This window comes from Carya illinoinensis, chromosome 5 (genome assembly GCF_018687715.1).
Source record: "Carya illinoinensis cultivar Pawnee chromosome 5, C.illinoinensisPawnee_v1, whole genome shotgun sequence".
Taxonomy (NCBI): Eukaryota; Viridiplantae; Streptophyta; class Magnoliopsida; order Fagales; family Juglandaceae; genus Carya; species Carya illinoinensis.
The window spans coordinates 34,538,027-34,563,437 of NC_056756.1; the positions used below are offsets into that span (position 1 = coordinate 34,538,027).

The 25,411-nt window shown below is 34.2% G+C and overlaps 2 protein-coding genes across 3 annotated transcripts; one reads left to right on the forward strand and one right to left on the reverse strand.

Moving 5' to 3' along the window:
- Positions 1–6,028: 6,028 nt before the first annotated feature.
- LOC122311745 (protein RGF1 INDUCIBLE TRANSCRIPTION FACTOR 1-like) lies at positions 6,029–8,640 on the forward strand. Of its 2 annotated transcripts, none has more exons than XM_043126399.1 (5): positions 6,029–6,131; positions 6,326–6,505; positions 6,672–6,746; positions 7,463–7,618; positions 8,303–8,638. In XM_043126399.1, exons 1-5 carry the CDS (start codon positions 6,084–6,086, stop codon positions 8,456–8,458), a joined length of 615 nt encoding a protein of 204 aa, XP_042982333.1. In that variant the 5' UTR covers positions 6,029–6,083; the 3' UTR covers positions 8,459–8,638. The 2 variants fall into 2 exon arrangements, with proteins under 2 accessions (XP_042982333.1, XP_042982332.1); XM_043126398.1 differs by having other exon boundaries at positions 6,039–6,131; positions 6,283–6,505; positions 8,303–8,640.
- Positions 8,641–8,994: 354 nt separating this feature from the next.
- Positions 8,995–11,953, reverse strand: LOC122311440 (probable polygalacturonase). Its single transcript, XM_043125992.1, has 6 exons — positions 11,882–11,953; positions 10,889–11,227; positions 10,544–10,667; positions 10,238–10,412; positions 10,034–10,104; positions 8,995–9,908 (listed from the first exon to the last, which is right to left on the reverse strand). Exons 1-6 carry the CDS (start codon positions 11,912–11,914, stop codon positions 9,211–9,213), a joined length of 1,440 nt encoding a protein of 479 aa, XP_042981926.1. The 5' UTR covers positions 11,915–11,953; the 3' UTR covers positions 8,995–9,210.
- Between the last annotated feature and the right edge of the window lie 13,458 nt (positions 11,954–25,411).

Here is a 25,411-nt window from a genome sequence, read left to right on the forward strand (position 1 = left end):
GGAAAGTCATGGAGGTTCTTCATCAAAAACAACTCTGCAAGCATACAACAACGAGGAAGAAGATCATGGTTTGTCTAATGATTTCCTGGAACTAAAATTTTTTTTTCCATCCCCTCCAGAACACAGGAAAATCGACAACTTTAGAAAACTCACGGAAACTCCAACTAGAAAGAATGCACAGTCCAACTATAGTGAACAATCCTTATTCATTACCTCACCTACCAGAGTAATTCCTTTCACTGTTTTCTCAACCAACTCCTCTGAAAATCCCTACTCTTACAGAAGCAATCTTCCTTTGCTGACAAATGAAGTAATGCCGAAGACTGTGTTTGAATCTCAGTTATTGTACTCGGTTAAGCCAATCCCATCAGAGTCACTGTCAACTAGAAAGAATGCTCCCTGGAGAGCACAATGGAAACAAATATATTCAGGCATGCAGGGGTATAAAGAGGAACAAGTGAAGCACGGGCCTGAAGAGGTACAACAGGGAGATAACCCTGAGTTATTCTCGACTCAAGAAGAAGCAACCACTCAAACCCATTTAACTCCAATAGAAACTTGTCCACTGTTCATGACAAGGCCCGAAACCAACTTCAGTAATGTGTTCAAAACGACTCAGCTTTCTCAGTTTAATAACAGCAATTTACCAATGTCAATACAGCAGCAGAAGAAAGCTAAAAAAATGCCGTAAAAGTGTACAAACAGCCTTTTCATTCAGAGAATTCTTCAAGCCAAAATCAGAACAGAGCCAAAGTGAAGCAAAGTCAACCACTCCAAGAGCAAGCTAATGTTATTACCAGTGTCATCCTAAAATTTTCTGAACTAGGCCCTACTTTGACAAAGATCTCACCAACTTCGGTTTAGAACAGTATGGCTTTTAAAGAAATTCAAAAGTGTCAACTTCAGGACAACACTGAAATCAGCACAGAAGAGGTCATAATATTAGAGGCTAATCTATCAAAGCAACCGCCTCCACAGAATCAAACCAATCCCATCCACCCAACAAAAAGGCAACTTAGTTTGGAAGAAATTGAAGCTCCAAAGCGCAAGTCTCAGAGGCTGATTAAAATGGAGAAAATTGAGCTGAACAGACAAAAAGCACGTGAAACCCAGTATGAGGAGGCAAGTACAGCTCTTATGTTGATAGCCATGCAATCATGCTCGGGTGGGAAGGAAAAAAAGTCAAAAGGAAAAGAGAAAATGCACCCATACTCCAGACAAGTTATTCCCCCCCATAAAAAATCCAAAATAGCTTCTAAGGCAAGCTTAAACATGCCTCCAAAATTTCCATGAGAACATTGGCATGGAATTGCCGTGGGCTCGCCCAATCCAAGGGGATTAGAAACCTAAGGGCTAATATTAGGACTTATAATCCGGATGTCATCTTTTTATCGGAAACCTTGGTGTCGGAAGACCGAACCTCTTTTGTTGTTAATAGTCTGGGTTTCCAACATTTTGTGTATCAACCAGTTGCATGTAAAAAAGGGGGTCTTTTGTTCCTTTGGCGTCCGAGTGTTGACTTGGAACTTGTAAATATTAATACTAATGCAATTTCAGTTCTTGTTTATTCTAATCCTTCACATCATCCATGGCTGATTACATTCGTCTACAGTCTGGCTCAAAAGAACAAAAATGAAAATTTCTGGAGCCATCTCGAGTCCATTCACCAAGCATTCCCAGTTCCTTAGGTTTGTGTTGGGGATTTCAATGATTTGTTAGATCAGTCTGAGAAACATGGTGGTCGACCATTTTATAATAATCTGAATAGAGGTTTAAGAGCATTTATGGATCGAAATGGACTCATAGATATTGGATTTACGGGACCCAAATTCACATGGACAAACAAAAGACAAGGGGCTGCACAAATCAAAGAAAGGTTAGACAGAGCTATAACAAATAAAGAATGGAGACTTCTTTTTCCTGATGCATCACTTCAACATTTAGCTTCCTCAGCGTCAGATCATCACCCAATTCTACTCAGCACAGCAGCTATCTTTCAAAATGCCCCATCATTCAAGTTTGAAGAATTTTGGATACGAGAGCCTCTAAGCCATCTTATAATTCAAGAAGCTTGGAGCAAAAATTTTCTGGAAAATCCGGCTTTCATTCTATGCAAAAAAAATCAGCTCAACAAAAGAAGCTTTAAAAAGGTGGAACAAAGATCACTTCAGGCATATTCAGAACAACATCCAACAAACAGAAAAGGATTTTTTGGAAGTCCAAAACAGTGTGATAACACCAAGAAATCAAGAAAAAGAAATAGAGCTGCAGAAAAAAAAACTCCACAAATTGAGAGAAAATGAGGAAATTCTATGGAAGCAAAAATCTCGAATTACTTGGCTCACCTCAACTGATCTAAACACGAAGTTCTACCACTTGACAACCACAATCTGCTGAAGAAGGAATGATCGAATCAATCAAATTGGGACTAGGTAATTGGTCAATGAATCAGCTTTCATAAATCATTTCAAATCTGTTTATGCTTCTTCACAGCCCCAAATGCTGGATCATCTTGGCTTTCTTTTCGACAAGATAGTGACAGAAGAAGAAAATGACATGCTTAGTAAAATCCCGGATGAAATAGAAATCTTTGATGCGTTAAGGCAAATACCAAACGATAAAGGCCCAGGCTCGGATGGCATGATAGCCCTATTCTACAAGCATTACTGGAATATCATTAAAGTTGAGGTCATAAGAGCAATCCAAAATTTCTTTCTGAGTGGTAAACTTTTAAAGCAGATGAACCACACCAACATTGCTCTCATCCCAAAATCCCAAAGTCCAAACTCCCCAAGCCATTATCGTCCTATCAGCCTCACAAATGTCATTTATAAAATCATCACCAAGATTATGGTAAACTGACTCAAAAGGCTACTCCCCAAAATAATATCTCCACTACAGACAGCCTTTGTTCCTGGAAGGAATATAAAAGAAAATACAATGATAGCTCATGAACTCTTTCATCTCCTAAAAAAAATCGAGCAAAAAATGACTGATGGCTATAAAACTTGATATGGAGAAGGCTTTCAACAAAGTGGAATGGGATTTTCTTTTTGCAGTCACAAGCAGCTTGGGATTCAATTTAAATTAGATTAATTTGGTAAAGGAGTGCATTTCTATGGCAACTTTCTCAGTCACAATCAACGGCTCACCTAGAGGCTTCTTTAAAGCGGAAAGAGGGATTAGACAAGGAGATCCGATTTCACCTTTTCTGTTCATTTTAGTCCCAGAAGCCTTATCCCGTTTAATACTGCGAGCAAAAGCGCAACAAAAAATTGAAGGGATTAAACTAAGCAGAAGCAATCCACCAATATCTCATTTACTCTTTACAGACGACATAATCATTTTCGCTAAAGCTTCTGAGAAAAATGTACAAGCCATAGCAGAAAGTTTAGAAACTTATCAAAGCTGGTCGGGTTAAAAAATAAATCTCTCAAAGTCTTCAATCTTTATCACAAGAAATGCGCAAGACAAAGTAGCTATCTCAAACTGGCTTCCATACTATACATCCTCGGTAAAAATGAAATACTTGGGTCTTCCAACTTCTTTCAATAGAAGGAAAAAAGAAAATTATGCCGAATTGCTAAATAAAGTGAGGAAAAAATTAGAAGGATGGAAGGCAAAGTTATTAGCACAAGTAGGACGATCAATGTTGATTAAATCAATGACAAGCACCATTCATTCTTACTTCATGAACACCTTCCAGCTACCAAAATCAGTATGCAAGTCTCTCGACCAATGTCAAAAGAATTTCTAGTGGGGTTTCCCAAAAGACAAAACACGCAACCTTACTCTGAAATCATGGAAGTCGATCTGTCTATCTAAACAAATTGGAGGTCTGGGTATTAGGCTGATGGAGAACATGAATAAAGCCATTTTAGCAAAGACAGGATGGGATCTAAGCGGGCAAAAAGCTGGATTTTTGGCAGTCTATACTTTCATCCAAATATCTCAAAAATACTATATTCTAGGCGACAACACCAAGATATTCAGATTCTCCCATGTGGAAAGGTATTCTCAAGACCAAAGATCTATTATCCAAAGGAAGGTGCTTTCAAATCTTTAATGGTCAATCTGTTAATATTTGGTCAAACCCTTGGATACCAACTTTAAAGGGTTTCAAGCCTACACCTATTCGAAATATGGACTCCATTCACCCTCTCATAAAAGTCTCAGATCTCATCCAACATAATCCAAAGTCTTGGGACATCAGGCAAATGCAAAATCGCTTTGATCAACTCAGCATTCTAAAAATACCTCTACCTATAGCAGCACAAGGTATAGATAAAGAGATATGGGCACTAAATCACAGTGGGAAATACTCGGTAAAGACAACCTATCATGCACAGGTAGACTACCACGAACAAGCTCTTCTGAATCAAAATTCTCTCTTTAAACCATTGTGGAGCCTCAAAATCCACGATCGCCACAAGTTGTTGTCATGGAAGCTACTCTGGAATATCTTGCCAACAAAAGAGAAAATCAACGAAAGAATTTCCCAGCAAATCAACTCAGAATGTACCCTTTGCAACCAAGAAGAGGAGACAGTTCTTCATCTTTTTGTGGAATGTCCAATAGTCAAAATCCTATAGAAACAAGATTGCTGGCCTTTAAACATAGAGAGACTGCCCATCCATTCAATTTCAGATTGGATAGAAATGATTATCCATCCAGGTAAATTTTTAGGATTGCAGGAACAAGACTGTCATCAATTCCAACTCTATGTTGTCATTTTTCTGGATCTGTTATGGAGAAAGAGAAACGACATAGTTCACAACCATTCAAATTTCTCACTGGAAGATGCAAAGAAACAACTATATACAACTTATGAAAGCTACAAAAAAGCCTGGGCTGAAAGAAACTCAACTAAATCTTCTTCTCAAATGTGGACCCCTACTCCTATTGGATTTCAAAGTATCTCTTTCGACACAGCGGTAAGAGACAATTTTTCAGTAGCATCAGCCATTCGAAGAGATCACTCAGGTAAAATTCTGGAGATTTGCTCAGAAAAGATCCACTCCTCAATTCCTCTGGTAGCGGAAGCAAAAGCAGCCCTTCTGGTAGTATGTATGGCCAGTAATTCAAGAAATATATCAATAGAAGGCGATGTCCAGTCTGTTTTTTCAGCTTTAGAATGTAAAGACTCTACCCCCTTTTGGTCGATCTCCCCGATCATAGAAGACATTCGAATGCATGCTAAAGACCATCAGGATTGAAAATTTACCAAAATCCATCAATCTCATAATTGATGTGCACACTCAGTGGCGCAGTGGGTAGCAACAAACCATGTGTTTGGAAACCTACCCCTAGCTTGTTTCTATCCCTCAATGCTTTTCGTATCTGAATAGTAGAAAGGATCCACCTCTATCTTTGTAACAAACTCTTTTATTTATATATTAATTAAGCTTGATTAGAAAAAGAAAAAAAAAATTAAAAATATGTTTAAATATGATCTCTAGCTTGCGAGGGTTTGAACTCAAAAGACTTATAATAGCAGCAGGTGAGTTAGGTGCAAAATTCACACCATCTGAATTAAATACCCAACAATATGCCAGGAAAAAATGGAGAGTGGTCTATGATAGAATGCTTAAAGTTATTTTGGTATAGGGAGTAAATGAGAGCAGGCCTTTGTTTTAAATGTAAGCATGACAGTATTGGTACGGCTGGAACAAATATAAACATGCACGGCATTTTCACAGAAACAAAAAATGAATCCTTTCTACGGTTCTACCCTCGTTATTATTAATCACATTTAACTTTGGTGCATAATTTAGTTTAAAGAATCGATTCCTTTAGTTTTACGATAAATAAATAAATAAATAAAAGATAATTAAATTAATTAAAAATGTAGGGTCATATATACCCAATCTTGTACATCCGACATCGCAAGAATTTACTGTGAATTTATATATGGAACTTTAAACTGTAGCCTCTTAAACTAACCCAGCAAGCGCACACAAACAGTGACACACACACACACACACACACACACATATATATATATGAATAGATTTCTATACACAAACACAGACAAATAGGTTTTGAGCAGACATAATACCTTAGAGCCCTTCCAGTGCAGAACTATGAAAGAGTCCATATGCATCAAACGACACCATGCATCAAGAAATGACGTAAAAACACTCTCCTCCATTCTCATGTTCATCTATATCAAATCAAAAGATTTATGTCTAATTTAGTGTTGTTTACCAGTATATGAAGATCTTTTTAAATTCATGTTCCGCTGCTTTTTCTGTTGCTAGCTATAATACTACTTCTCTGCAGAGAAAGAAGAAAATTATTCATTAGATGGAAATCATTTTTGCAGAAGATCAGTTATGTAGGAGTACCACCATGGCTGATTATCATGCACGAGAGCATATTCTTTAGCAGCTGCATTATGCATCCAAATGCGAAGAAGAACGACTTGGACTACTTCTGCATAGATTGTCGTCGGTCTTTGTGCTCAAATTGTCTTCCCGCTCACATGCATCACAAGTACATTAAGGTCTGATCTATTTTCGTTCCCTTATCCTTCTTGATGTTAGCTCGGGAATGAGATTATTTTCTTAATAAAATCAATGTTTTCATATGCTGAGAATGTTTTATTCTTTTCTGGAACTAATTAAAGTGTGTATATATATATATTGGTACGTGGATTTATGATGATGAAGATTCGGAGATACATTTATAGTGATGTTATCAATCGGCAAGACTTGTGCAAGCTCTTCAACTGTTCCGGCATACAGGTTTGTAAAGAAGTCACATATTCTTTGCAGTTTATTGTTCCAACGTGCCAATTCGGTAGGGGAAAACAGTACTCAACGTCGTTTTCTATTAGTATTACAATTATAAAAGAAATCCAAGCCCTATGTTCTCTACATGTTAATCTCCAGAGTGGAGTAGTGGTTCTGAGACGAGCCGTACAAACCAGACATTTTGGGTTCGAAGCATGGAATTGACACTAGTCCTAGTTATCAACGAAGACAAAAACAGCAGAATGCTACTTCGTGTCTCCATGCGCTCATGATATATATTGCAGTAGCACTCTTTAGAATTAGAGCTGTCAATATTATAATTAGTATATGCAAAACTATATAATATGCATTATATGCAATGCATCTTGCAGCACTGACCCAAGACTATTTCAAGGGAATTTTTTTCCGAGAAAATGTTAATATAGGGTGGCAGGCCGTCCGGGTACATTTACGCGGCTTTTAATGTTGGTGTGTCATCCATTTCCTTTTCGTGGCCCACTTTGATTGTAAATAATAAAACCTGCCGTCATTAAGATCATGACGTAGAGATCGCTTTGAACGGTACTAGCAAGTAATTGCATCAGCCATTATGAGAGACAAAAATCTTTACTTGCATTGTAAAGGTGGGAGGAAAAATCAAACTAAAACAGCAATCGCGTAAAAGGGTACGTAGTGTCACTGATTGTATGAAATTTGTTTTTTCACAGACGTATCATACAAACAACGCCAAAGTTGTGTTCTTGAAACAAAGACCACACCGACACAACCAGCAGCAACAGCAGAACAATACCAGGGAGTACAGGTGTATCATCTGTAAAAGGAGTCTTCAAGATAACTCACTCTATTGCAGTATAGCTTGCAAGGTCAGTTTTTCGTCTTAATTCTCTTTGATATTGTTTTTGACCGTATAGAAATTGAAATTAAGTGAAAAGCTAGTTATAATTGTGGGTGTACTTCAAAGGATAACGGTGAAAAGGGTTTAAACAAATTTTTCACAGTCCAGTACTTCATCAAATAAACCTCAGTACAGAGTAATATATATATATATATATATAACTAAATGGAGTCCATTCTTAGACATATGATTGCTACAGTTTTTTGTTTGGAAAGAACTAAAGAGTGTCTTTGTTTGAAGAGAAATAATTGGGTTGGGATCCTAATAATAGGTCCCGACCATTTTTCCCGATACGTTTTTGGATCCGAGTCGGTGGATGTAGCTGGACTCTTGTTTAAAAATCTCTCTTCTGCTGATCTCTCTGACTTTGTCTGTCTTCCCCCCTTTTTACTGCCATGCATTTAATTAGTCATTACATTCAGTGTCAGATATTAATCATGCTGTACATGATCTGGTAAGCTGCTTGACTGGGGTGTAATTTTCAGCTTTTAAAGAGAAATACAATTGTTATGTCAAACCTTAAAATATTTAACAATATTGTATCTATTTCTGTGTGTATTGTACCAATCAATTTAATAAAAGAATCAGATAGGATGTCATTTGTTTTAGTCATACAGCTTTCAAAATACTAATTAAGACACGATTTGTGCAGGTTTTAGCCATATATAATTATCAGACAAGTCAGAAAGATGAAGATCACCTAGACAGTGTAACAATTGGAGACAAAAAAAACCATGCAGTACTATCTTTAACCAAGAAGAGGAAACTAAGGAGAAAAGGAGCCCCTTTAAGGGCCCCCATGTTTTGATTAGTCGTAAAAATCCAAAAACAAAAAAGAAGATTTTTCATGTATCATCAGCTCTAATATATATGTAATATAGAACGATGTAATGCGTACTGTTTAAAAAGTGCTTGTGATGTCTTAGTAAAGCTAATTTGCTATCTTATTATTCATGAAAATATGCAGTCCGTTATCAAGGATATTTTTCATACAACGTACCTACAAACTTTGTGATGTCTTAGCTATCAGCATGAAGTATGCTAATATATATGGCAATCTTAGGCGATATTGTTTCTTTCTGCAGGGCTTCATAAGTAGATTCTTATTTCTCTTAAAAATAAAAATCATAATGACAAAAAGCTGGAAATATTAACCGAGTAATTAAAACTAGGTCCTTGTCTTGAAAATGAAAATAGATAATAAAAAGATGTAATCTTGGATTAAATGTACCACCTTTCAACCCAAGAGCTCCAATTAGATGCCACACCATTGCAGGGATATTACAGGTACAAGGTAAATAAAGATTGCCATGAATTCTTGTTTCATCTTGTTTGCGCATGATGAAAACATTAATTTCCAACTTTATTTCATTTCCTTTTCACTTGCATGCTTAAAAAATATAATTATGATGACAAAAAATTAAAATGATGATGAAGCCTAGCTGAATGAAAATAAAAAACTTGAAAATACTTTCATCATGCTAGGTTTAGTTATTTTAGAGAACCAACATGTTGGAGATATGCAGATTTCCCAACAAGTTACATTCTAATCTCTCACACCTAGGCAGTTTTCGTAGTAGAACAAGTCTTCAAGTGTACATCCTCAATGGGCAGCCTATCCTTAGGAAAGGCACAATCAACTTTTTCCTTTTTGGGCAACAAATGGCAGGGTTCAGGAGTCACATTGCTCGTCACTCCAGCAATATTAGTGCAATTCCACTGCAATTCCTTTGGCGTCTTACTCAATGAGATAGTCACATTAGAAATGCATATTCCTGTAAAAGGATCTTGGGCAATCCCCTCAAGTCTTGCTGCACCAGTAACATTCGTCGCCACAATATCTCTGTAATTGATTCCTTTAATCTCCGGAATAGCTTTCGGGTCAAAATTAGTGTCAGGGTGTTGATTATAAGAGCCTGACATCAAGAAAACCCACTTCATAGTTGTGAGGGTCATTCTTCTTACATAGATATCCTTCACGTAAGCTCCTCTACCGATAGCAGTCTTGATTCTAATACCCGATTGAGTGTTAATGGCTATGATGTCTTCAGCCCTAACATCTTGAATTCCACCAGACATTTCACTGCCTAGAGCAATGGTGGCACTATCGGGGGATATGCAGGTTAACCTTCTGATGATTAGGTGCTTTGTGGGCATTCCAAATTTAACGCCATATTGATCCCAACCACTTTTTACGGCAATGCAGTCATCCCCTGAGACTACGAAGCAGTCCTCAATACGAGTATTTGTGCATGAATCTGGAAAGGAAGAAACAACATTGACTTAGATTATATGGTCATCATTATTAAGTACCTATAATATAATTTCCTCTCGTGCAAAGGAATGGCAAGCAATGCAAGTGACTCGAAAGTGGCAAACAAACCTGGGTCTATCCCGTCAGTGTTAGGAGAGTCAATAGGGGCAAGGATTGTTAGCCCATGGATTAGCACATCACTACAAATCAGAAACAAAAGATGAAGACGAGTAAGAAATGCAAAGATCAAGTTTGTGCATTAAGAAATATATATATATACACATATAAAGTTAAGGAGGTAGAGGATCAGGAGCATGCTGATCATGATCAAACCTGCTATAAGTCGGATGGACAAACCACGAGGGAGAGTTGATTAGAGTAAGATTAGATATCTGGATTTTGTTAGAGTACTGAATTTCAATCATGTATGGTCGGGTGACATTGAATTGGCCCTGGTGAAACTTGTCCCACCAATATTGACCCTGGCCATCAATCGTGCCATTGTTACCTGATAGTAATAAGAATGCATCCCTCAGACATGGTCAGGCCAAAACGATACTAATTTGACATGTAATAATCATAATTAATTGGAGAATTGGGAATTTGAGGGGCGGGGGGGTGTAATTAGTCGATAATTACCGGTGATTATGATGTCGGTGAGGTTGGTACCAAATATGAGGCTGCTGAACCGTCCATCTCCATTTCCATCCCTTCCTCTCCCATAAGAAGGCAAAGCAGGAACAAGTGGCCATTCTGCCTCATCCTGTCCATTTTACAATATATAACATGCAAGGTTTTGGCAATTAAGTAGTATTGATAGTATGGGAATGGTATAATTAAATAGAAAAAGAGGGAGTTGTACCAAGGTATCAAATTTATTTATTTATAATGAATTTAATTGCTTAAATTGGTTCCAAGTGTTAGCCAAGATAGTTATAATTAATTTCATGGTGTTGTTGATCATGATGCGTGTTAAAAGTATACCTGAGATGCAAGAATAACCGCATCCTTGTGAAGAAATAGGGTGAAATGGCTGCTAGTGAGATTAAAGCTCCCAGTTAACCATTTTCCAGGAGGAACAATAAGCTGTGCCCCACCTTGTGATGCAAACTTGCTGAGGCTATCAATTGCAGCCTTAAAAGCCTTAGTATTCAGTGTTTTTCCATCACCAACTGCTCCAAAATCCGTCAAAAGTGCACTGTGCTTTCGACAATTTATCGCCCTGTAGTGTAAGGCGTCCGGAACACTAGAATTTACTTTGCACTCTACGACCCTTAAACTTACCGTTCCCAACACAAGAATAGCTAAGATTGTCTGAATAAGCTGTAAACAGAGGAAAAATTAATGAAGAAAGTCACTTTTCCAATCGACTAATTATTTAAATTCTTTTGTATAAGTCAATCATTGAAGTACGTATGTAAGATATTTTACAAACATATATATATATATATATTAAAATAACCAAAAACGGTTGTTTTATATGAAAATAACTGTCACGTAGGTGAGACAATGGGTGTTTAATAATTTGTACACAAAAATAGTTATCTTCAATACAAATTATAACTTGCTGGTGTCCTGAGCCTATATGTCCAGTTTTCAACACTGCTCTCAACAGAGTGAGATCGCAATGGTGGAATATAGGCGTAATTCCTAACATTACCTTTTTTTTCAGTAATATTCCATCTCAAATGGAAAAGGAAATTAGAACAAACTTATAAATGAAACCAAGAAAATATTGCATTAAAACCAAGAGAACCATATATATATATATATATATATCACAGAAGCGCAAAAATAGTCTGTATGTCCGTTGAGATTCAACCAAATTAGATCAATCTAGCCCTAAAAAAAGTTGATACTACAGATGAAGAACATATACATGATATACATATAGAGATACACATAATATAGAAAATACAACAATATTTATTCATGATGAAAAAAAGGGGAGGAATAAGAAGAGATAGAGCGTGTTACATCGGATGCTCTGAATCCTTGAGACTGCTCCATGTTCTGTGAATTAGAAAAATTGTAGGTAAGACTGTTTTGGAGTGCAGGACGGGGAGGGTATTAATAGGGAGGGTGTGGGAGAGCAAATTTGGAAGGTTAACAAGCTTTCTCTTCCTGTTCATTGACCATTAACAAACTTACTGCTTTAATTTCTAAATATTTCACTAATAACCTGCCTATATATAGATATATATAATCTTGAAGATGCAGAATCTTCTTTTTTAGCTATTTAGTGTTTGTAGTACTATTTTTATCTTTGTATATATCTATTTCTGTATCATAATTTTAATTATTCATCTTTTTATTCTTTTGACTTGGTATAGGATCCAATGTTTAATCTATAAATAATATTTACAGTTATAGAGAGCGCAATTGTACTACTTTTGAAAAAAAATGAATAAATATAAGACTTACAAAAAAAATAAAAAAAAATTAATTTTGTAACTGTGGACCCCACTCTTATCAAAAGAAATGAGCGACACTTGCATAACCAATAACAAACATGACAGCATTGTACTAGTATGTCACATGATCATGGTTTCTGAACAATTATTAATTAAGGATAGTGTTAACATATATGATTCTGTCTAATCTCAGTGCATACAAATGGCAAGTTAGCTCAATCTTAACATGACCAAGACGAGAAGAATGATAGCACATATCAAGACTCTAGAAGGATAGTTGTTTGCAATTGATCTTTAGGATATAATGGTGTAAATATGTTGTAAATCTGTAATTTATATTTTGCAAATTCTTACGTTTAATTCATGTATATTTCCTTAACAGTGTACATAGCTATAGCTATAATGGAATACAATTCTGGTTGTGGTGGAAAACCAAATCATTTTTACCATATACCTTTTTTTTTTTTTTCTTTTTCCAGTTGGGTAGGTCATGTTTATATGAAATCAAATGCATGGGCTGGTCAATTAATTTATAGACATCATGAGTATATTCCTTAATTATTAAGTTTTCAATTGCCACTACAAGGAATTCGGCCTTTTGTAGCGCTCAAAATCGCTACAAATACTAGTGTAAAATGCTGCAATATCTCAATTACAACGTTTTTTAGTTCCTTGCACGTTCGACATCGTAATCATTTCATTTTTGATCAATTGCAGCAATATAAAGTTACAAATAGAGTCAATTGCAGCGATATATTTTCGTTGCAAATTATAAAATAGCACGCTGGGAATGGGTTATGAAATTCCCATTAGCATTGCTGCTTTTGAGCAATTCAACCGAGTTTAATCCTTGCTAAAGCTCTCAATAGCGTTGCAAATACCCCATATCAGAAGCAGCGCTTGCTTCTTTTGTTGCATTTAACATTTTTTTCCAAGGACTAAAAGCACTGCAAATACCGATATCAGAAACAGTGTTTGCTTGCTTTGTTGCTTTTAAAATTTTTTTCAAGGACTAAAATCGTTGCAAAAAATCAAAAAGCGTTGCAAATACCTCATATCAGAAGTAACGCTTGCTTCCTTTGTTGCTTTTAACATTTTTTTCAAGGACTAAAATCATTGCAAAAAGTCTAAAAGCACTACAAATACCCTATATCATAATCAACGCTTGCTACCTTTGTTGCATTTAACATATTTTTCAAAGATTAAAATCGTTGAAACAGATCAATTGCGACGAGTTTTGACTTGTTTGCAGTAATTTTGAGTAGTTGGAAATACTCAATTACAAAAATAAAATATAAATTACTACTGAAACGTACAGTTTCAGTAATTTTATTTCACTTGTATTAGAAGCAGAGTTAGTAGATCAGTTAGGATTTAATTTCCTTTACGCAATAATACAAAGTGTACATAGAAAATAACAACAAAGTACTCAAGGATCCTTACCCAAGTCAAATTATAAATTCATTTACATTATAATTTATATAGATGGAGGGGTAGTTTGATACATTTCAAAGTGCTGCTAAAATTTCTCTAATAATCCAACACATACCATTATTACATCTATTATTTGTGAAAATGAATAAGATGTTCCGGCCAAAGCCACCTCTAACTATAGCATGCTTGCTGTCCAATAAAGGCCATTGAGTTTTCTACATGAAAAATATATGAAGATCGTGGGTTAAGAATGTACAAATTATATGAATTTACTTAGAAATGGAAGAGAATAAGGAAGTACAAAAAATCTAGAATTTTCACCAAAAATGACATTTGACAGCTTTTTAGTAACTTGTTGGAACCAAATTAAATGAAGAGCTGAAGCTCACAAGATGGCTGATTTTTGTCCCTTGTTTTCAATAGCTTTTCATACGAACAAATAACTTTGGTTGAGCAAAAGATAAGCTAGCAGCTTTAGTACACTCATTCTCTTAAACATCCCTCATTTATGTACAATATCAACTAAATAAACTAAGCATACTAGAGTTGAAAGTTTATGAAATCGAAACAAAGAAAAAAGTTATACACAAGACTTAGTGGAAGGATAATCTAGAACACAAAAAACTAAATAGAAAAGGGTAAAATGATGTTTAAATAATGGAAAGCTTTGTTGAACATATTTAGGGTGGTAGAAAGAAAGATGAATCAAAATAAAATGAAGAAATAAAAATTATCTTCTATTTTGTAGGCAGATAAAATAAAAAAAAAATGCAAATGGGAAGCAGCAACAGTTAATGTTTGTATCTATGGGGCAACTTCAAAGTTCATATGGTCCATGATATTACGAAAGTAACAAGGAATTGATAACATAAATTTGTTTCTTCATAGGACTGAAACATTTAGCTATTCCCTTGAGGTCAAACACCCATAAGAAAGTTCATGACAAAGGACCAAGAGAGTTTGTTGGTCTAAGGTTCGTTACCACCCACTACATATGGGGAAAAAAAAAAAAAAAGGCAAGATATTCTTTAGTCAGGCATTACAAGTACACCCAAAAAAATAAAAAATAAAACTAGAACACACATGAGGAACTAAATAAGTGCATGAACATATTTGAGCAAATATATTATAGAAGTTGGTTTGGTCTTATTTATAGTCCACTTACCAACACAATGACCCCACTTAAACTAAACATGCTAACCCAACACAAGCATCTCAAAAATACCTTGCTCTCCATCTCAAACTTTTGAAATTCATTCACATTTTACCTCAAGTCAGAAAATAAAATCACCCCCCATCACTTACACATAGAGCAGCTGAAATATATTTAATAAATTACTTTAATCTTCGAAAATGTGGCATGTATTAAGAGGAAATAGGAAAACCTAGATTAATAACGTATATTTCTGAGATTTCAACACTACACTCCTGAAAGAAATGTTTGCACCATCTAGTTAAGCATTTTAATGGGCATGAATAAACAAATTCCTGGTGATCCTGAAGTTATTAAAGGTATTTTGTGTGTATATATATAACTTGTAAGGCATCAATATTATGCTTTAAAAATATACTATAATGGTTCATTCCTCCCTGCTCCCTCCTTTATTTTCTTTTGTCTACTATTTATTGAAGATCTTACCCTATTATTCTAAAAAGATCCTAGCTAGCACAATCCTTATAACTCACCCAATTCTGAAGCAACTAGGGTTAATACAAGAGCATGATCCTTATTACTTGCAAGCATGCTCAAGAATTTCTTGGCCTAAAAAGTTTTAGATGTTATATTCTTGTCTGATCATGATGATTTATGTGCAAGGTAAAAATGCAGGATGAGTTCTTTATTTAAACATTTGTTTTATTTTTCCAACCCAACAAAGATAATTTGAAAGTAAGATATGTTCTTCATCAATGACCGCATGACCATCAATTTTTAACATCAATTTTGCAGCACAACAACCTGAGAGCTAGACAAATGAAATGCAGAGATACTTGCTAAAACATTTTACATAGATGTCATGCCGTTAGTGGAGAGTAGATTTGAGTCAGATATTAGAAGATGTCTATAGATATGAGAATAGAAATTAACAGTGCAGAACGAGAAAATGAGAATAATAGCAAATATGATCTTCTAGGTACGAGTTTTTAGGACACTATTTGAAGCATTGTCCTTCTAATTGCCTAGGTACGAGTTTCTAATAAAAAAAACATTAACAACAGTATTAGACTTTCAAGGATGAAATCATAAGTTTCGGAAAGTTATTGAAACATCCTTCATGGACCTTTCAAATGTGCAACAATTTATATATATGTCTCATTATATAATATAGAGAAACATTACAAGCAAATTTGATTTGATTATTTAAACGAATTTCAAAGGGTAATTTGTCGATAACAACAAAGCTAATAAATCTATAAAGCAGTTTTTGGGAATTCTTTACCTAAAATTTAGTGAAACTTGGACTCAAGTTATATAAGAGCTACCCATCAAACAAATGCGAGCTCTTTACATGAAAATTTGAATACAGTAGCATATCCTTTAAATCCAACAAAAAAAAAAAATTCAAAAAACCCCTTACTATGATTTCTTGCTTACAAATACAAAAGAACAAAATCGTCGAGTTAACAAAACTTTTTCCAGTCATGACTATCTTCAATAGATGTTAGCCATTATTTGATAGATTAATATCAATGGTATGTGCATGATGCTAATGCATGCCTAGATAGTAATAGTGTCTAAGTAAACCATACTTAGACATATGATACCTTAGAGCTAAAGCTGAAAATATGACCTGCATGTATCACATCCTTTGTGTTTGCTAATAATATATTGTTAGATATAGATTCAGTCATGCATAATCTCAATACATGAAATCTGGTGCAAATTCGTACTTGCATTTTATATGAAAAAGAGAGAAACAAAATGACACTCGTATATAGAAAATGGAATCTTACCTCTTCAACTTTATTAAAAATCATCAGGCATGCTGATAAGAAAAACCACCTTCCATGAACTGCTATTCTCTTTCATTTCAATTAAGAATTGTATTCAATTCCTAGGAATAGAAATAACAAAAATAGAAGTAGTCTAGGGAAAGAGGAAGGACCATTTGAGTGTGAACAACAGGACTCAAAAGATTAAAGAGAGACAAGAAGATGAAGTAATTAAATTTAGAGTAACCTACCATGAAAAATGTTGAGCTTCATGGATATGGAGGGTGTACTGGTGCACATGGATACTGTCAAAATAGAATAATAGATTTAAGCACATAACCCAAATCAAATACAAACCAAAAACACGTGCCCCAACTCAACATATGTAGCTAATGATATTGCTTGGAATCTCAACTACACAAATTAAGCATACTAGAGTTGAAGAAAACTTGAGAAGAAACATCATTTGTTTGTGAAAGCATAGCATAAATAGCAAGAGTGGCTCTTAGCAAACCAGAAAATTCTAATCAAACCTACTAGTTTGATTAAAATCCTTGGTTGCTTACTTAGGCTATTAATCTTGAAGAAAATTGTTAAAAAAATATATTCTCATCTCCACTAGTTTAACACATATAAATAAAGGGTTAAACATAGTCAAAACATTATTATTTACTCAAGATAAGGCAATGAATAGACATAACAGAAGCAATCAAAGACAAGTAGAAAATGATTTCTTCCCAAAATTCCATTCTCAATAAGAAAACAAGCGAGGAAATGTTGGTACCAGATTAACCACCGTATTCACCATTTTGATAGGGGGAGTTATAAATTAGAAAGTCCCATACGAGCCTTATATAGTAAACTTAAATTAATATAGATAAGTGAACTAGGAGTTAGACAATTTCATTCAAACTGCAATCCCGGCAGATCAGAGGAACTTTGAGGGAAAGATAAATTGCATAGTTGCAGCTTAATTCTCATTCAGTCTATGTACAAAAAGTAAGATTTTAGGATAATGTTTGATTTCTCTTAAAAAAAACAGTTTTATTTACTGCAGAATAAAATTCTTGATTGTATTTTGCCTATCAGTAGCAACATTTTTCTTGTAATTTTTCTTCTCCTTTTCTGATACCAGATCAAGGAGAATAAGCAGGAAAGATTTTCTAGAATCAATCAAGATATATAAACAACCTATGATAACTTGAAAACAAAATAAGAGGATCAAACACATAAAGGACAAAAACTATAAATGGCATCAATTCACAACACCTACTCAGCTTAGTGTAGTCCTTATAATATAATAGTCTAACTTTTAACATTGAAATTGTTGTAATTAAAAATTTATTGTTTCCACAGCTACCTTTTTTTATTCTGTCTATTTAAAGAAGCCACAACAATATAACCATGCTCTTCATCCATCTTTCACTTTTGTAGGCAAAATAATAATGACACAGCAGAATAGGTCCCTAATAAGTGAGAATGCAGATGGGCTCAGTGAGGAGGATGCTACTGTCAACTCTTTATTTGTTGCTAATCAAAGAGTATGGGATGTGGGAAAGATTAATTCTCTGTTTACACCACCAATAGCTCTTCAAATCTTGAAGATTGTGCTTACTCATGATGGGGAGGATCAAGTCTGTTGGAAGAATGAAGCTACTGGTATTTATACTGTCAAAAGTGCTTATAGGATGTTTCATTCTTTATATGCAAATAGACAGAATGGTGAATCCTCTAATGCTATGGTGTTGAGAAAGGTATGGAAGTCTATTTGAAATATGAAGATCCCTTCAAAGGTGAGAATTTTTGCTTGGAAAGCTGCCAAAGGGATTCTACCAACTAAATCCAATTTACTGAAGAAGAAGGTGTTAACAGAGGAGGGCTGTGATTTCTGTAATGCAGAAACAGAAAATATAGTACATGCACTTTGTTCTTGTCCTTCCATCAAAGAGGTATGGTCTATCTATTTCCCTTCACGGGTACCAATAAGAGAGTATGATACTTTTCTTGATTTAGTTCAGAGAATGCAACTGAATCTGGGACCTGATATGCTTGAACTGTTCTTTTTGATATGCTGGAGTTGCTAGTATAAAAGAAATATGAAGAAGTTTGAGGCAAAGGATGTTAAAGTCGAATCCATTATTGGAAATGCATTAGCAACGCAGAAGTCTTATAAAGAACTCAGAACTAAATCTGTTTCAGTAATTAGACAGCAGTGTAGATGGGAAGCCCCACCAGCTGGTGTGTTTAAACTCAATATAGATGGTGCTTTTTCTTCTACGGGTTCAATGGCTAGAATTGGAGCTATTGTCAGGGATTCAAAGGGTGAGATAATAATGTCTGCTGCAAAGAAGGAGTTTTCTGTTATGACTGCTGTTGAAGTGGAGGCTTTAGCTATTCTTAGAGGATTACAGTTCGGCATTCATCTTGGTATTCAAAATCTTGTGATTGAAAGTGACTCATTGCTGGTGGTTAACGAGTTCAATAGCCAAGGATCTTCACAGGCTACTTTTGGTAATGTTGTTAGAGAAGCTAAGGAGTTGATGACACGCTTTGGTACCTGTCAAGTACAACATGTTATTAGAAGCTGCAATTCAGCAGCACATTCACTTGCCAAGTTTGGTTTAAGTGTTCAGAATATTAGTTTATGGTGGGGAGCATATCCCGATGTAATTTCTAATATTCTTTGGAGTGATTCAAGTACTTTGTAAGTTTTATTTAATGAAGTATGTTTTCCTATCATAATAATAATAATAATAATGACACAGCTATCTTAATAAGAAGATATTAAAAGAAGCAACAATTACTTAAAATTTTTTCTCTATAACCATTATATTAATAGGCATAACCAAGTACACATGGCGTATACAAGAGCACTATAATATAACAATTTTTAGTATAATCCAAGCAAAAAAATTCTTGAAAAACTGAAGGCTATTTAGAGTTTATATAGACATACAAACACAAAAAAGTTTGCCTAGAAAATTGGTGAGACCTATGAGGAATGCTTACTTGGGCAGATGAATGGTACATGTTATCAAACAGCTCCCCTAAAAGTTTATAATGGAGCTGTAACTCAGTTGCTGGCATTTTATGAGGGGATATTTCTATAAGTGCAGCTGACAGAAAAGCATAGTGGTTGGCTACTAGAGTTGTAGTTGCTAGGCTCTGAAAAAAAAAAAAAGGCTAAAATGTTAAGAGAATCGAGTATTAAATCTACTGATTTATTGCTGAATTATTTCCATTGCTGCAGAATGAAATTATTATCTACTTTGCTTCTATTTAGGATCAAATATCTAGCTACTGAACAAGTTTAATCATGAACATATTAGGGAATTGAATGGTGGAGTCTTGTGTAAGAAGAAATGAAGAAATTCTTAGGAGAACTTAAGAAAACAGTTAGAGAATTCACAATAAGAATTTGACTGAGTTGTGTAGATCTTTCTCTTGTGCTTCTGGTTTGTGCCTTCTATTGGTACTTCGATTAGGGTTCAACAAGGGTGTTTAGATGAGGCTATGATAACAAAGGCTTAAAGTTAGGAGTGATTGCAAGAGAAAAAGTCAATGAAAAGTTAGAGGTAGGAGTCAAACTTTCTGTTGTTGCGGTTTTTGTCCAGCTATGTTTTATTTCAATTATCAAGAAGAAAACATCAACTTGTTGATGCATATGATCTACACAAATACAATTTGTAAGTTCTTTTTCTTGGAGTTATATGAAAGGATATTTAAATAAATTGAGATGACAAAGGCTTAAAGTTAGGAGTGGTTGTAAGAGAAAAAGCCAATGAACAGTTAGAGGTAGGAGTCAAACTTTCTGTTGTTGCAGTTTTTGTCCAGCTATGTTTCATTTCAATTATCAAGAAGAAAACATCAACCTGTTGATGCATATGATCTGCACAAATACAATTTGTAAGTTCTTTTTCTTGGAGTTATATGAAAGGATATTTAAATAAATTGAAAAGAAACAACCTTATCTTTGTTTTTTATAATCCACCTTGACAACCTTATCTCTTTTTTTTTACATAGATTGACCCAAAAAGAATTAAAAAGGGGGGGATTCATGCATGCTCAAAGTTGATATAATTCTTGGATGATCCTCATTATTAAACTTTACATATACAAACCTTCTTCATAATCAACACAGCTAATTAGAAGCAAAGATTTTTCTTTTTTTTAACAATTAAGTTGCTCCACATGAACTTAACACTACATATGTGCATTTCTCTTCTAGTGAATTAGCAAATGTTGCCCAGATGACTAACACAAGAGGGGGGATGAATTGAGTTGTATTAAAAAAATAACAATTATAGCTAGAATCCAAGATTCAACTCTTCTTGCATAGCTAGAATCCAAGATTCATCAAGAAGTGCGTCATCAATATTTTTGGGTTCAATTTGAGATAAAAAAAACAGTATGATTGCAAATATTTCTAAGAGATGATTAAGTACTTACACCTTATGAAGGTTCTCCCAAAATTTGTTCCACTGGATAATCTTTCACAAATTTTCACTGTTTGGTTGCATCTTGTATTAAATTTTGATGATCTTTCCTAATGACTCCATGTTGAACTTCCTCTATTGTTTTCTCTTTGTTGAGATTGAGACTTTCTGTGTTATTTATACCTCCTGTTTCTTCATCAATAGATTTCTTAGAGAGTGGAGAATTAGATTCATCAAATACTACATGCATAGATTCTTGTACAGTCAAAGTCTTTTTATTGAATACTCTATAAGCTTTACTATTAGTAGAATACCCGAAAAAGATACCTTCATCAAATTTTGCATCAAACTTGCCTAAATTATCCCTGTCATTCAAAATAAAACATTTGCATCCAAATACATGAAAGTAACCAATGTTGGATTTTTTCTCATTCCAAAGCTCATGGGGGGTTTTATCTAACTTAGACCTTAGCATAACTCTATTTATAACATAACATGCAGTACTTACCGCTTCGGCCCAAAAATAACTAGGCAAGTTATTCTCATTGAGCATTGTTCTTGCCATCTTTTGAAGAGATCTATTTTTCCTCTCTACTACCCCATTTTGTTGAGGAGTTCGAGGAGCAGAAAAATTATGCACAAAACCGTTTTCATCACAAAATGTTTCAATATTTTTATTAACAAACTCTTTTCCCATATCACTTCGGATACTTGAAATAGTATAGCCCTTTTCATTTTGAATTCTCTTGCATAACTTAGTAAAGGCATTATGTGCCTCATCTTTATGAGCAAGAAAGATGACCGAAATATATCTAGAGAAATCATCAACAATAACAAATGCATAATATTTTCCTCCTAGACTTGCAACTCTATTTGGTCCAAAAAGATCCATGTGTATCAGTTGCAATGGTCTAATAGTGGAAATATGTTTCTTAGTTTTAAAAGAAGTTTTTGTTTGTTTACCAAATTGACATGCATCACAAATTTTGTCTTTAAGAAAATATGTTTTTGGTAAACCTCTCACAAGATCATTTTTTGAAAGTTTGGAAATAAGTTCCATATTGGCATGACCTAGTCTTCTATGCCATAACCAACTAGTTTCATTTTGAGCTGAAAAACAAATTGCATCTTGTGGGGTAATTTCTTCAAAATCGATTGTATAAACATTGTTACTTCTAAAAGCAATAAAACAAATATTACAATCATGATCATTCAAAATAATGTATTTATCCATTTTGAAAGTAATTGTAAATCCTTTATCACATAATTGACTTATGCTCAAAAGATTATGTTTTAGACCTTCAACAAGTAGAACATCTTCAATTATGAGAGAAGATTCATTACCAATTTTACCTATTCTTACGATCTTCCTTTTCGAATTGTCTCCAAATGTCACGTGTCCTTCTTCTTTAGATCTAAGATCAAAGAACTTAGTCTTGTCTCCCGTCATGTGTCTTGAACATCCACTATCTAAAAACCATTTGTTTTTGCTTGTGGAAGACTTCATGCATACCTATAAAAACAATTAAAATGATTTTTCTTGGTACCCAAGTTCTTTGTACCCAAGTCCTTTATTTATTAGTATTAGAAGAAACAAGATTTTTAGGTACCCATATGGCCCTAACAGTCATTGTATGATTTCTTCTAATAGAACGAGTATGATAATTATGACCATTTCTATTACAGAAATTGCAAATAGCATGTGACATATATGAAGAACTTGAATGATTATAATAATATCTTTTTTTGACACAATTATTTTTATGAAAAAAATTTTGATTATTGGTCTTTGATATAGAAGGATTATCAAAAAAATTTTTATAAGGTTTGTATTTTTGTTTTGGCATATATCTCAAGCCTGCCTTGTCAAAAACACATCTTTGACTACCAAGAAATTTTTCAAAATTTCTTTTTCCATTCATAAAGTTTTCAACAATATTTTCTAAATCGGTTTTTTTCTTATTCAATTCAAGATTTTTATCTTTCAAAATGATATTTTCTTTTCTTAAAATATCAATTTCATTTATTAAAGAAAAATTTTTCTTTTTCAAAGCAGTATATTTGATACCCAATTTTTCAAATTCCTCATAAACCTCTTCTAAAACATTTTGCAATTCTTCATATGAAGGATTTTCAATATTATCAAGATTTGTTACCTCAATGTCATCTTTAGCCATAAGACAAAGATTTGCTGATTCTTCATTGCTTGTTTCACTATCTGAGCTACTTGAATCATCATCTCATGTAGCTTTCATTGCTTTCTTGCCCTTGTTTCGATCTTTCTTTAGCAAAGGACAATCTGGCTTGATATGACCAGGTTTATTACATTTATAACAAATTAAAGTGTCATTTTTACCTGAATCTTTCTTGGAAAACTTTTTGAAGGATTTCCTCGGAGGAGTTCTATTTTTCTTCAAGAACCTCTGAATTCTTCTTGTTATCATCACAACTTCTTCATCTTTATCGTTATTTTCCTCATCTTCATCACTTTCACTTTCATGAGGAACAGCTTTAAGTGTTAAGCTCTTCTTTGGCTTTCCTTCTTCTTCTCCTCTTTTCAATGTGTACTCATGGGTGATAAGTGATCCGATGAGTTCATTGACTTCGAGCTTCTTGAGGTCTCTATCTTCAAGAATCGCTGTCACTTTTGATTCCCAGCGTTTTGGTAGAGAGTTGAGAATTTTTCTTACTATCTCCACCTTGGAATAAACTTTGCCAAGAGCTGTCAAGCTGTTTATGATGTTAGTAAAACAAGTGTGCATACTAGAAATAGATTCATCATCATTCATCTTAAACATTTCATATTCATGAGTAAGAATATAAATTTTTTATTCCTTGACTTGCGAAGTTCCTTCATAAATAACTTCCAAGTTATCCCAAATTTCTTTTGCCGTAATACAAGTCATTATTCTATTAAACTCATTTCCATTGAGAGCATTAAATAATAAATTTATAGCAATTAAATTCAAAGTATAAAGTCTATCGTCTTCACGATCAAACTCTTCTTCTTCCTTTTTGACCTTTACTCCATCAACCACTTTTGTTGGAATATAAGGTCCATTTACAATACATTTCTAGATTTCTCGACCTTGAGCCTGAAGGAATATTCTCATTCTAACTTTCCAGAATGAGTAATTATCTCTACAAAAGAATGGAGGCCGACTGCTAGATTGACCTTCACCAAACGAAGCTGAAATGTTAGCCATAAGATCTTAACTCAAAAGATAGTTAGTCTTATAATAGAGCTCTTAGCTCTGATACCAATTGTTGCCCAGATGACTAACACAAGAGGGGGGATGAATTGAGTTGTATTAAAAAAATAACAATTATAAATCAAATATATAATATAAAATATAAACAAAATATGAAATAACAATAAATATAAAGAGTAAGGGTAAGAGAGAAGCAAACTCAGTATGTTAATGAGGTTCGGCCCCATTGTCTACGTCCTCGCCTCAAGCTACCCCTTGAGAATCCCCAAATTCACTATTCAACCTCCTTCAGGTGGAGATAGAAACCTATTACACCTTTGAACAATACCGCTACAAAGGATCCGTATAGAACACCCTCTACACTTGCAATCACCTTACAAGTGGTGATTCAACTATTTCCCGTATAGAATACTTTCTACACGTACAAGGGTTATACACACCCTTTTTCCAATACAAAAGCTGATAGTGGGTAGGTTATCAGAAAACACTCCTCAATGAGTGAAATAAGAACAATACAGCGTAAACTATATCTTTCAAAATGAATAAGGATTAAGGCTCAATACTTAGGAAAGAGAGAATGAAAGCTTTGAATGAATGTTGTATGCTCTGGATGTTGTGAATGTGAAGCTCTCAAATGATCTATTTATATGCATATGAGACTTCATATTCAAGTTTAAAAAGATTCACATGTCAAAGACAACATCATTCACTTTTTCAAAAAATTCAAATAAAAGATTCTTCTTTTTCAATTGTCAAAGACAACATCATTCACTTTTTCAAAAAAATCAAACCTAATCTTTTGCTTTTGGCATATGACAAAATGAGCACACTTTCCTTTTCAAAAACTTCAAACCTAATCTTTTACTTTCTGCATATGACAAAATGAGCACACTTTACTTTTCAAATTTTTCAAACAAAATCATCTACCTTTTGTATAAGTCTAAAAAAGCATCAATCACTTTTGAAAATATTCAAATAAAACATGCACATGTAAAAGATAACAATCAATCATCTTTAATATTTTCAAAGGTCAACCCTTTAATCAAGACATGCACATCCAAAAGATGACAATCAATCATC

Bases quoted from the DNA above. Each gene is read 5' to 3' on its own strand.
- LOC122311745 (XM_043126398.1), top strand. The intron at 6,506-6,671 runs GTCTGATCTATT...ATGATGATGAAG, and splicing joins TGCATCACAAGTACATTAAG to ATTCGGAGATACATTTATAG. The intron at 7,619-8,302 runs GTCAGTTTTTCG...CGATTTGTGCAG, and splicing joins ATTGCAGTATAGCTTGCAAG to GTTTTAGCCATATATAATTA.
- LOC122311440 (XM_043125992.1), bottom strand. From the start codon at position 11,914: ATGGAGCAGTCTCAAGGATTCAGAGCATCCGAT. The intron at 11,228-11,881 runs GTAACACGCTCT...CTCTGTTTACAG, and splicing joins AAGGATTCAGAGCATCCGAT to CTTATTCAGACAATCTTAGC. The intron at 10,413-10,543 runs GTAATTATCGAC...TATTACTATCAG, and splicing joins CACCGACATCATAATCACCG to GTAACAATGGCACGATTGAT.